This window comes from Leopardus geoffroyi, chromosome X, assembly GCF_018350155.1.
Source record: "Leopardus geoffroyi isolate Oge1 chromosome X, O.geoffroyi_Oge1_pat1.0, whole genome shotgun sequence".
NCBI classification, from domain to species: domain Eukaryota; kingdom Metazoa; phylum Chordata; class Mammalia; order Carnivora; family Felidae; genus Leopardus; species Leopardus geoffroyi.
The window spans coordinates 66,119,218-66,131,697 of NC_059343.1; the positions used below are offsets into that span (position 1 = coordinate 66,119,218).

Here is a 12,480-nt window from a genome sequence, read left to right on the forward strand (position 1 = left end):
CACACAGAGGGTAGATTATTTTTTTCTTCTTGGAGCACATCCATAAAAGGCAGCATTCATGAAGACTCATCTCTGGGAAAATAGGAGCTGGCTAGCACCGTTTGCCTTCCTCGCCCCTCAGCATAAGCACACAGCCACCTGCAGGCAGCAGCACAGCACCAACAATGGTTGACTAGTTTACACCAAGACCCACTCTACTGTACCCTGGTGGGATTTCCCTTCTCAGTGAAGCTTACCTCAATCCCAGTGTGGAGGGCCCCTCCCCTAGAAGACCAACACAAACCCCTGCCCACACCATGTTCCTGACCACAGAGTGCTACAGGGCCTCAGTTCTGGTGGGAGAGGTGTCAGGTCTCATTTCATAATCAGACTAGAGCACACCTAGTTAAAACTCACCACATTCAGCCCAGGGAACAAATACTGCCCATAGCAGTCAAGGAGAGCTTCTGCAGATGACTGGCCTGAAGAGTAGATCAGCACAGTATCAGAGCATACACAGGACACCAGAGACACACCCTGAGGTGCCAGGCCATGGGCATTATATGACCTCTTTTTCACAAGGCCATTCCTTTCAGGTGCAGGAAACATAAGTGGCTTTTATAACACAGAGAGAAAGGTAGAGACTTAGACAAAATGCCACGACAGAAATATTTATCTCAAATGAAAGAACAAGGTAAGTCCACATCTAGAGATCTAAGCAAAAAAATATATAAATAACATGCCTGATGGAGAATTTAAAGCAACATGCCTGATGGAGAATTTAAAGCAACAATCATAAGGATGCTCACTGGGCTTAAGAAAAGAATAGATGACATGAATGAGACCCTTACCACAGAAATATAAGAGTTAAAAAGAATAAACCAGAGATAAGGAATGAAATAAATGAGATTGGAAATAGGCCTGATGCAATGAACACCAGGCTATAAGAAGCAGAGGAACAAATTGGTGACTGAGCAGAAAAAATGGAAAATAATGAGGCTGAACAAAAGAGAGAAAGAAGAATTATGAAAATCAAAAATAGACTAAGGCAACTAAATGACTCCATCAAACAATACGTATGTATTATAGGAATTCTAGAAGAAGGAGAGAGTAAAAAAGGGGTAGAAAATTTATTTGAAGAAATAACAGCTGAAACCTTCCCCAGTTTGGGGAAGGAAACAGATCCAGAACCAGGTGGCACAGAGAAGTCTGACCAAAATCAATAAAAGCAGGCCAATATCAAGACATATTATAAATTGGCAACACAGAGTTATAAAGAAAAAAATCTTAAAAGCATCAAGACAAAAGAAGTCCTTAACTTAGGAAAATCTCATAAGGCTAGATGGAGACTTCTCAACAGAAACTTAGCAAGCCAGAAGGGCTTGTGTCAAATAGGCAAAATGTCGAATGGAAAAAATATGGAGGCAAGAATCTTCTATTTAGCAAGGCTAGAATAGAATGGAAAGAGATATAAAGTAAAAATAGAAAGAGATATAAAGACCTACCCAAACAAAAACTAAAGGATATTGTGACCATGAATCAAATCTTGGAGGAAATATTAAAGGAGACTCTTTGAGTGCAAATGAGAAGGCAAAAATTAAAAAGACCAGGAAAAAAAAAAAAAGAGAAACCTCCAGAAAGAACAACAAAACAATAAAATGGCACTAAATATATCTCTATCAGTAATTACTTGGAATGTAAACAGACTAAGCATTCCAAAGACATAGGGTGTCAGAGCAGATAAAAAATCAAGACTCACCTACATGCTACCTAGAAGAGACCCATTTTAGACCTAAAGACACCTGCAGACTGAAAGTGAGGGGATGGGAGAATGATGTATCACACGAATGAATGTCAAAAGAAAGCCAGATTGCCAATACTTATATCAGACAAAGTAGACTTTAAAACAAAGACTGTGGATCCTGGGAAGATGGTGGCATAGGACGCTGGGCTCACCGCACATCCTGCTGATCACTTAGATTCCACCTACACCTGCCTAAATAACCCAGAAAACCGCCAGAGGATTAGCAGAACAGAGTCTCTGGAGCTAAGCGCAGACGAGAAGTCCACGGAAGAGGGTGGGAAGGGCGGCGAAGCAGTGCGTGCTCCAAGGACTGGCAGGAGGGAGCCGGGGCGGAGGGGTGGCCCGCCGGCCAAGCAGAGCCCCCGAGTTTGGCTTGCAAAAGCGGAGGGGCCAGACGGAGTGTGTTCTGACAGCAAGTGGGACTTGACATCTGGAAGGTTATAAGCTAACAGCTCTGCTCGGAGAACGGGAGGGCTGGAAGATAATGGGAGGGAGAGTTGTTGAGCCCTGGACCACAGAGCTCAGCTTGGCTGGGAACAAAGGCGCTTGCCAGCGCCATCTCCCTCGCCCATCCCTCAGCCATAATCCCAAAGGGAACCAGTTCCCGCCAGGGAACTTGCTTGCACCGAGCAAACACCCAACGCTGTGCTTCTGTGGATCCATCCCTCCGGCGGGTCTGACTCCCTCCTGGTGCCCCAGGATCCCTCCCGAAGCGGATCTCCGAAGAAAAATTGAGCTGAGCCTGCCCCTCCCGCCCCTGTGCACCTTGCAGAACCACCCCAGCAAATACGCCAGATCCACCCCAGCTAATACGCCAGATCCCCAGCACCACAAGCCTGGCAGTGTGCAAGTAGCCCAGACGGGCCACGCCAGCCCACAGTGAATCCCGCCCCTAGGAGAGGGGAAGAGAAGGCACACACACCAGTCTGACTGTGGCCCCAGCGGTGGGCTGGGGGCAGACATCGGGCCTGACTGCGGCCCTGGCCACCAATGCAAGTTATTCGAGACAGTACAGGGGAAGTGCCCTGCAGTTCCACACCACACAAGGGACTCTCCAAAATGACAAAACTGAAGAATTCCCCTCAGAAAAACGTCCAGCAAATAACAACAGCTAACAAACTGATCAAAAATGATTTAAACAATATAACGAAGTGAATTTAGATAGTAGTCATAAAATTAATCTCTGGGCTTGAAAACAGTATAAAGGACAGCAGAGAATCTCTTCCTAAGAGATCAAGGGACTAAGGAACAGCCAGGAGGAGCTAAAAAATGCGATCAATGAGCTGCAAAATAAAATGGAGACAACTACAGCTCAGATTGAAGAGGCAGAGGAGAGAATAGGTGAACTAGAAGATAAAATTATGGAAAAGAGGAAGCTGAGAAAAAGAGAGATAAGAAAATCCAGGAGTATGAGGGGAAAATTAGAGAACTAAATGATGCACTAAAGAGAAATACTCTATGCATAATTGCTATTCCAGAGGAGGAAGAGAGAGGGAAAGGTGCTGAAGGTATACTTGAAGAAACAATACCTGAGAACTTCCCTGATCTAGGGAAGGAAAAAACATTGAAATCCAAGAGGCACAGAGAACTCCCTTCAGACTTAACTTGAATCGATCTTCTGCACAACATATCATAGTGAAACTGGCAAAATACAAGGATAAAGAGAAAATTCTGAAAGCAGCTAGAGATAAACGTGCTCTAACAAATAAAGGGAGACATATAAGGCTCGTGACTGATCTCTCTACTGAAACTTAGCAGGCCAGAAAGGAATGGCAGGAGATCTTCAATATGATCAACAGAAAAAATATGCAGCCGAGAATCCTTTATCCAGCAAGTCTGTCATTTAGAATAGAAGGAGAGATAAAGGTCTTCCCAAACAAACAAAAACTGAAGGAATTTGTCACCACTAAACCAGCCCTACAAGAGATCCTAAGAGGGATCCTGTGAGACAAAGTACCAGAGACATCACTACAAGCATAAAACATACAGACATCACAATGACTCTAAACCCATATCTTTCTATAATAACACTGAATGTAAATGGAGTAAATGTGCCAACCAAAAGACATAGGGTATCAGAATGGATAAAAAAAACAAGACCCATCTATTTGCTGTCTACAAGAGACTCATTTTAGACCTGAGGATACCTTCAGATTGAGAGTGAGGAGATGGAGAATTATTTATCATGCCACTGGAAGGCAAAAGAAAGCTGGAGTAGCCATACTTATATCAGACAAACTAGACTTTAAATTAAAGCCTGTAACAAGAGATGAAGAAGGGCATTATATAATAATCACAGGGTCTATCCATCAGGAAGAGCTAACAATTATAAATGTCTATGCGCCGAATACGGGAGCCCCCAAATATATAAAACAATTACTCACAAACATAAGAAACCTTACTTATAAGAATGTGGTAATTGCAGGGGACTTTAACACTCCACTTACAGAAATGGATAGATCATCTAGACACACGGTCAATAAAGAAACAAGGACCCTGAATGATACATTGGATCCGATGGACTTGACAGATATATTTAGAACTCTGCATCCCAAAGCAACATAATATACTTTTTTCTCGAGTGCACATGGAACATTCTCCAAGATGGATCACATACTGGGTCACAAAACAGCCCTTCATAAGTATAAAAGAATTGACATCATTCCATGCATACTTTGAGACCAGAATGCTATGAAGCTTGAAGTCAACCACAGGAAAAAGTTTGGAAAACCTCCAAAACCATGGAGGTTAAAGAACACCCTACTAAAGAATGAGTGGGTCGGGGCACCTGGGTGGCGCAGTCGGTTAAGCGTCCGACTTCAGCCAGGTCACGATCTCGCGGTCCGTGAGTTCGAGCCCCGCGTCAGGCTCTGGGCTGATGGCTCAGAGCCTGGAGCCTGTTTCCGATTCTGTGTCTCCCTCTCTCTCTGCCCCTCCCCCGTTCATGCTCTGTCTCTCTCTGTCCCAAAAATAAATAAATGTTGAAAAAAAAATTAAAAAAAAAAAAAGAATGAGTGGGTCAACCAAGCAATTAGAGAAGAAATTTAAAAATATATGGAAAAAAATGAAAATGAAAATACAACAATCCAAACACTTTGGGATGCAGCGAAGACAGCCCTGAGAGGAAAATACATTGCAATCCAGGCCTATCTCAAGAAACAAGAAAAATCCCAAATACAAAATCTAACAGCACACCTAAAGGAAATAGAACAGCAAAGGCAGCCTAAATCCAGCAGAAGAAGAGAAATAATAAAGATCAAAGCAGAAATAAACAATATAGAATCTAAAAAATCTGTAGAGCAGATCAACGAAACCAAGAGTTGGTTTTTTGAAAAAATAAACAAAATTGATAAACCTCTAACCAGGCTTCTTAAAAAGAAAAGGGATATGACCAAAATAGATAAAATCATGAATGAAAATGGAATTATGACAACCAATCCCTCAGAAATATAAGCAATTACCAGGGGATAATAGGCAAAATTATATGCCAATTAACTGGACAACCTGGAAGAAATGGACAAATTCCTAAACACCCACACTCTTCCAAAACTCAATCAAGAGGAAATAGAAAGCTTGAACAGACCCATAACCAGCAAAGAAATTGAATCAGTCATCAAAAATCTCCCAACAAATAAGAGTCCAGGACCAGATGGCTTCCCAGGGGAGTTCTACCAGACGTTTAAAGCAGAGATAATACCTATCCTTCTCAACCTCTTCCAAGAAATAGAAAGGGACGGAAAACTTCCAGACTCATTCTATGAAGCCAGTATGACTTTGATTCCTAAACCAGACAGAGACGCAGTAAAAAAAGAGAACTACAGGCCAATATCCCTGATGAATATGGATGCAAAAATTCTCAATAAGATACTAGCAAATGGAATTCAACAGCATATAAAAAGAATGATTCACCATGATCAAGTGGGATTCATTCCTGAGATGCAGGGCTGGTTCAACATTCGCAAATCAATCAATGTGATATATCACATTAATAAAAGAAAAGATAAGAACCATATGATCCTGTCAATTGATGCAGAAAAGGCCTTTGACAAAATTCAGCAACCTTTTTTAATAAAAACCCTCGAGAAAGTCGGGTTAGAAGGAACATACTTAAAGATCATAAAAGCCATTTATGAAAAACCCACAGCTGACATCATCCTCAACGGGGGAAAAACTGAGAGCTTTTTCCCTGAGATCAGGAACACGACAGGGATGTCCACTCTCACCGCTGTTGTTTAACATAGTGCTGGAAGTTCTAGCATCAGCAATCAAACAACAACAGGAAATCAAAGGCATCCAAATTGGCAAAGTTAAGCTTTCACTTTTTGAAGATGACATGATATTATACATGGAAAATCCGATAGACTCCACCAGAAGTCTGCTAGAACTGATACATGAATTGAGCAAAGTTGCAGGATACAAAATCAATGTACAGAAATCAGTTGCATTCTTATACACTAATAATGAAGCCACAGAAAGACAAATAAAGAAACTGATCCCATTCACAATTGCACCAAGCAGCATAAAATACCTAGGAATAAATCTAACCAAAGATGTAAAAGATCTGTATGCTGAAAACTATAGAAAGCTTATGAAGGAAATTGAAGAAGATATAAAGAAATGGAAAAACATTCCGTGCTCATGGATTGGAAGAATAAATATTGTTAAAATGTCAACAATACCCAAAGCTATCTACACATTCAATGCAATCCCAATCAAAATTGCACCAGCATGCTTCTCGAAACTAGAACAAGCAATCCTAAAATTCATATGGAACCACAAAAGGCCCCGAATAGCCAAAGTAATTTTGAAGAATGCCAAAGCCGGAGGCATCACAATCCCAGACTTTAGCCTCTACTACAAAGCTGTCATCATCAAGACAGCATGGTATTGGCACAGAAACAGACAGATAGACCAATGGGATAGAATAGAAACCCCAGAACTAGACCCACAAACGTATGGCCAACTCATCTTTGACAAAGCAGGAAAGAACATCCAATGGAAAAAAGACAGTCTCTTTAACAAATGGTGCTGGGACAACTGGACAGCAACATGCAGAAGATTGAAACTAGACCACTTTCTCACACCATTCACAAAAATAAACTCAAAATGGATAAAGGACCTGAATATGAGACGGGAAACCATCAAAACCCTAGAGGAGAAAGCAGGAAAAGACCTCTCTGACCTCAGCCGTAGCAATTTCTTACTTGACACATTCCCAAAGGCAAGGGAATTAAAAGCAAAAATGAATTACTGGGAACTTATGAAGATAAGAAGCTTCTGCACAGCAAAGGAAACAACCAACAAAACTAAAAGGCAACCAACGGAATGGGAAAAGATATTTGCAAATGACATATCGGACAAAGGACCAGTATCCAAAATCTATAAAGAGCTCACCAAACTCCACACCCGAAAACAAATAACCCAGTGAAGAAATGGGCAGAAAACATGAATAGACACTTCTCTAAAGAAGACATCCGGATGGCCAACAGGCACATGAAAAGATGCTCAACGTTGCTCCTCATCAGGGAAATACAAATCAAAACCACACTCAGATATCACCTCATGGCCAGTCAGAGTGGCCAAAATGAACAAATCAGGAGACTATAGATGCTGGAGAGGATGTGGAGAAACGGGAACCCTCTTGCACTGTTGGTGGGAATGCAAACTGGTGCAGCCACTCTGGAAAGCAGTGTGGAGGTTCCTCAGAAAATCAAAAATAGACCTACCCTATGACCCAGCAATAGCACTGCTAGGAATTTACCCAAAGGATACAGGAGTACTGACGAATAGGGGCACTTGTACCCCAAGGTTTATAGCAGCACTCTCAACAATAGCCAAATTATGGAAAGAGCCTAAATGTCCATCAACTGATGAATGGATAAAGAAATTGTGGTTTATATACACAATGGAGTACTACGTGGCAATGAGAAAGAATGAAATATGGCCCTTTGTAGCAACATGGATGTAACTGGAGAGCGTTATGCTAAGTGAAATAAACCATACAGAGAAAGACAGATACCATATGTTTTCACTCTTATGTGGATCCTGAGAAACTTAACAGAAACCCATGGGGGAAGGGAAGGGAAAAAAAAAAGAGGTTAGAGTGGAAGAGAGCCAAAGCATAAGAGACTCTTAAAAACAGAGAACTGAGCGTTGATGGGGAGTGGGAGGGAGGAGAGGGTGGGTGATGGGTATTGAGGAGGGCACCTTTTGGGATGAGTACTGGGTGTTGTATGGAAACCAATTTGACAATAAACTTCATATATTGAAAAAAAACAAAACATAATGCTTGTTGTAGGATATTTAGATACACTTTGTCAAATTAAACAAGTTCCTTTCTGTTAACAGTTCACTAAGAACTTTTTTAGCATTAAAGGATATTAAACTTGAAAAAAATAAAAAATAAAACAAAGACTGTGACAAGAGACATAGAGAGACAAAAAAGGAACTATATCATAATAAAAGAGACAATCCCACGTGAAGATATAACAATTGTAAATATATATGTACCTGACATAGAGCAACAAAATATATAAAACAATGACAAACATAATGGGACTAATTGATAATAATGCAATAATATGAGGGGATTTTAACACCACACTTAAATTAATGGATAGATCATCTAAATAGAAAATAAGGAAACAATGATTTTGAATGACACACTGGACCATATGGACTTAACAGCTATATTCAGGACATTCTATCCTAAAACAGGAGAATACACACTCTCTTCAAGAGTACATGGGACATTTTCCAGTGTATATTATATATTAAATAAAAAGTCAGGCCCCTGCAAATACAAAAAAAAAAAAAAAAACTGAGATCATACCATGTATATTTTCCAACCACAACCTATGAAACTAGAAGTCACAGAAAAAAAAAATTTTGGAAAGACCACAAATACATCAAGGTTAAACATCATGACAACAAATAATGAATGGGTCAAACAAAAAATCAAAGAAGAAATAAAAAGCATACATGGAAATAAATGAAAATAAAAACAAAAAAAAAGGGCGCTTGGGTGGCTCAGTTGATTGAGCGTCAGACTTCGGTTCAGGTCATGATCTTGCTGTCCATGAGTTTGAGCCCCGCATCGGGCTCTGTGCTGACAGCTCAGAGCCTGGAGCCTGTTTCAGATTCTGTGTCTCCCTCTCTCTCTGCCCCTCCCCCACTTATGCTCTGTCTCTCTCTCTCTGTCAATAATAAATAAACATTAAAAAAAATTTAAAAATGAAAAAAAAATGGACCAAAATATTTAGGATTCAGCAAAAGCAGTTCTAGGAGGAAATTATATAGCAATACAGGCCTATATCAAGAAGGAAGAAAAATCTAAAATAAACAGCCTAACATTGTACCTAGAGGAGCTAGAAAAAGAATATAAGTGAAGTCTAAAGCCAATAGAAGGAAGGAAATAAGAAAGATTAGAGCAGAAATAAATTACATAGAAACTAAAAAAATAGAACAGATAAATGAAACAAGGAGCTGGTTCTTTAAAAATTTAACAAAATTGGGGCGCCTGAGTGGCGCAGTCGGTTAACCGTCCGACTTCAGCCAGGTCACGATCTCGCGGTCAGTGAGTTTGAGCCCCGCGTCAGGCTCTGGGCTGATGGCTCGGAGCCTGGAGCCTGTTTCCGATTCTATGTCTCCCTCTCTCTCTGCCCCTCCCCCACTCATGCTCTGTCTCTCTCTGTCCCAAAAATAAATAAAAACGTTGAAAAAAAAATTAAAAAAAAAATTTAACAAAATTGATAAAACTCTATCCAAACTTATCAAATGAAAAGAAACCCAAATAAATACAAATCACAAATGAGTATAACAAGCAAAATGACAGAACTGAAATTATGAGACTATTATGAAAAAGTATATGCCAACAAATTGGACAACCTGTCATAAATGAATAAATTTGCACAGACATATAAACTACCAAATTTGAAAAAGGAAGAAATAGAAAATGTAAATACACCAATACCAGCAAAGATATTGTATCATTACTCAAAATACTCCCAGCAAAGAAAGTGTAGGACCAGATGGCTTCACAGGCGAATTCTGCCCAATATTGAAAGAATTATTAGCTATGCTTCTCCAGGTATTCCAAAATAGAAAATGAAGGAAAATTTTCAAATTCACTCTATGAAGTCAGCATTACCCTGATTCCAAAACCAGATTAAGAATCCACTAAAGGGGTGCCTGGGTGGCTCAGTCGGTTGGGCGTCCAACTTCAGCTCAGGTCATGATCTCACAGTTTGTGGGTTTGAATCCGATGTCAGGCTCTGTGCTGATAGCTCGGAGCCTGGAGCCTGCTTCAGATTCTGTGTCTCCCTCTCTCTCTGCCTCTGCTTGTGCTCTCTCTCTCTCAAAAGTAAACAAACATTAAAAAAAAAAACTAAAAAAGAATCCACTAAAAAAGAGAACCATAGGCCAATATCCCTGATGAACATAGATGCAAATATTCTCAATAAAATACTAGCAAACCAAATCCAACAATACATTAAAAAATTTTCCACCACCATCAATCCACCATCATCCACCACCTGAGTTGCAAGTGTAGTTCAATATTAACAAAATGATGTGACACATTATATTAAGGATAAGAACCATATGATCCTCCAAATAAATGCAGAAAAAAACATTTGACAAAGTACATCATCAATTCTTGATAAAAACCCTCAACCAAGTAAGTTTAGAGGAAATGTAACTCAAAATAACAAAGGCCATATATGAAAAACAGATGGTATGTGCAATGTGGTGGAGAACAAGAAGCTGGAAGCACCATAAGAATGTCCTGAAGGAAAGGGACAGAGCAGCAAGAAACTAAAAGAAGTTTCATTCCCAGGATGGAAGGCTGCCAGGACTGCTCGTTCTCTCCAGAAGGACATCACACGGGCTCCAGGCCTGGGGATAAGAATGTTTTGTCTGGCGCCAAATGTACTCATGATCCAGTTTGAAATACACTGCAGGTGCATGACCTGTCAAGATGCCAAATAATATGTTGTATGTGCTTTCTGTTATCAGACAATTTGCAAAAATAAAAGAGGCTTGAGCCAGGGGACTGATGCTTCAGCTCCTGGAGAGTCTTTGTCCCCTGCTTTCCAATTCTCTAGTCCCCACACCTTTAGGACCTGTCTCTCTACAGCTGGTGCCCAAACAGGAACTTGAAGGTGGAAGTGTGTAGCACCGCTGAAGAAGTGCCGAGGGAACCGAAGGGAACTTTAGAGCTGGGGAAGATCATCCTTCGGGATTTCTGCAGGGTAAGTATGGAAAATTCCACCTCTAGTTATAACTCATCTAGTTATAACTCATCTAGTTATAACTCATATATTTAGCTCTTGCAGACTTTATTAAAGAGCTCAGGGGTAAAAGTGAAACATTCTGCATTTGAGAATTTGTTTTATTTAGTAAAGAAACATTGTCATTGGTTTACGCCCTCTGGCAAAAATTCTTTGAATTAGAAACAATGGAATTTGGTTTTACATGCTTTGTGTCATGCTCATCAACAAGGAGAAGTAATCCCTCTCTCTGTATGGTCTTTATGTAATTTAATTTCCCTAGCTTTACAGCCCTTGCAGTCAGAATCAGGGGAAGAAGGGGGTATTGGTCCTCACAATCCCTCACTGGCTGAAAGTGATCATGAGCTTGTGGATAATGAGGACTCAGAGCCCGAGCCCCTACCCCCACCACTGGAGGAATGGAAATGTACAGGGTCCTGGGTTAATGGCCCAGAGATAGTCACAACTCAAGCTCCCTGGTGGTCTAATGGTTAGGATTTGGTGCTCTCACCGCCATGGCCTGGCTTTGATTCCCGGCCAGGGAACCATGTCCACTTAGGAATCATAGATGCTGGTTTTAAACATGAAATTTTAATAATGATTAGTACTTCTTCTCCTTACCATGTCATGGCAGGAGATCGGATTGCTCAACTATTGTTGTTGCCTTACATTGTTTTAAGTTCCCCACTGATAAAACGACAGGGAGGGTTTGGATCTACCGGCAAACAGGTACTTTGGCAAACATTTCTAAAAGACAGAAGGCCCGAGATGACCTTACAAATTAATGGAAAATTGTTTACTGGCCTGGCAGACTCAGGAGCTCATGTCACCATCATTGCTTCTAAGTTTTGGCCTAAGAATTGGCCACTTCGACCTGTATCCACAGTCTTTACAGGTGTAGGAAAAGCTACTGATATCCAACAGAGTGTTGAATTTTTTCTATGTAAAGGGACTGAAGGCCAGGCTGCCACTATCTAGCCTTACGTTACTAATATAGCTATTAATCTGTGGAAAAGAGACCTATTAAGTCAATGGGGAGCATATATTAATATTCCTTATGTTTCTCCTGCTGCAATCAATATTATGTCCAAAATAAATTATAATCCATTAAAAGGGCTTGGACGACCAAAAAAATGGACATATGGAGCCAATTACTGCTGAAATGCGGCCTCCTTATATGGGACTTGGATATCCTGTACAGAATTCAAATTTAATGTAAGGGCCACTGTTCCTGAACAACATTATGCCTTACCATTAAAATGGTTAACAACTGCCCCGGTGTGGGTAGAATAGTGGCACCTTCTGAAAGAGAAATTAGAGGCTTTTATTAGTGCAAGAACAACTGGATGCAGGTCATATAGAAATGTCCACCAGTCCATGGAATTCTCCTGTGTTTGTGATAAAGAAAAAATCTGGGAAATGGAGAAT

At 40.5% G+C, this 12,480-nt stretch overlaps 1 protein-coding gene and 1 non-coding gene across 2 annotated transcripts in view; one reads left to right on the forward strand and one right to left on the reverse strand.

Annotated features, from left to right (window-relative positions):
• Positions 1-11,569, reverse strand: part of LOC123594386 (charged multivesicular body protein 1b-like) — a 46,322-nt gene extending 34,753 nt beyond the window's left edge. The window contains exon 1 of the mRNA XM_045471164.1: positions 11,564-11,569. Within this exon, the coding sequence (XP_045327120.1) occupies positions 11,564-11,569 (6 nt within the window). The remainder of the gene's footprint in view (positions 1-11,563) is intronic.
• On the forward strand, positions 11,526-11,597 carry TRNAE-CUC. The gene has a single exon. It is a non-coding gene; the product is annotated as a tRNA-Glu (tRNA).
• The last annotated feature ends 883 nt before the right edge of the window (positions 11,598-12,480 follow it).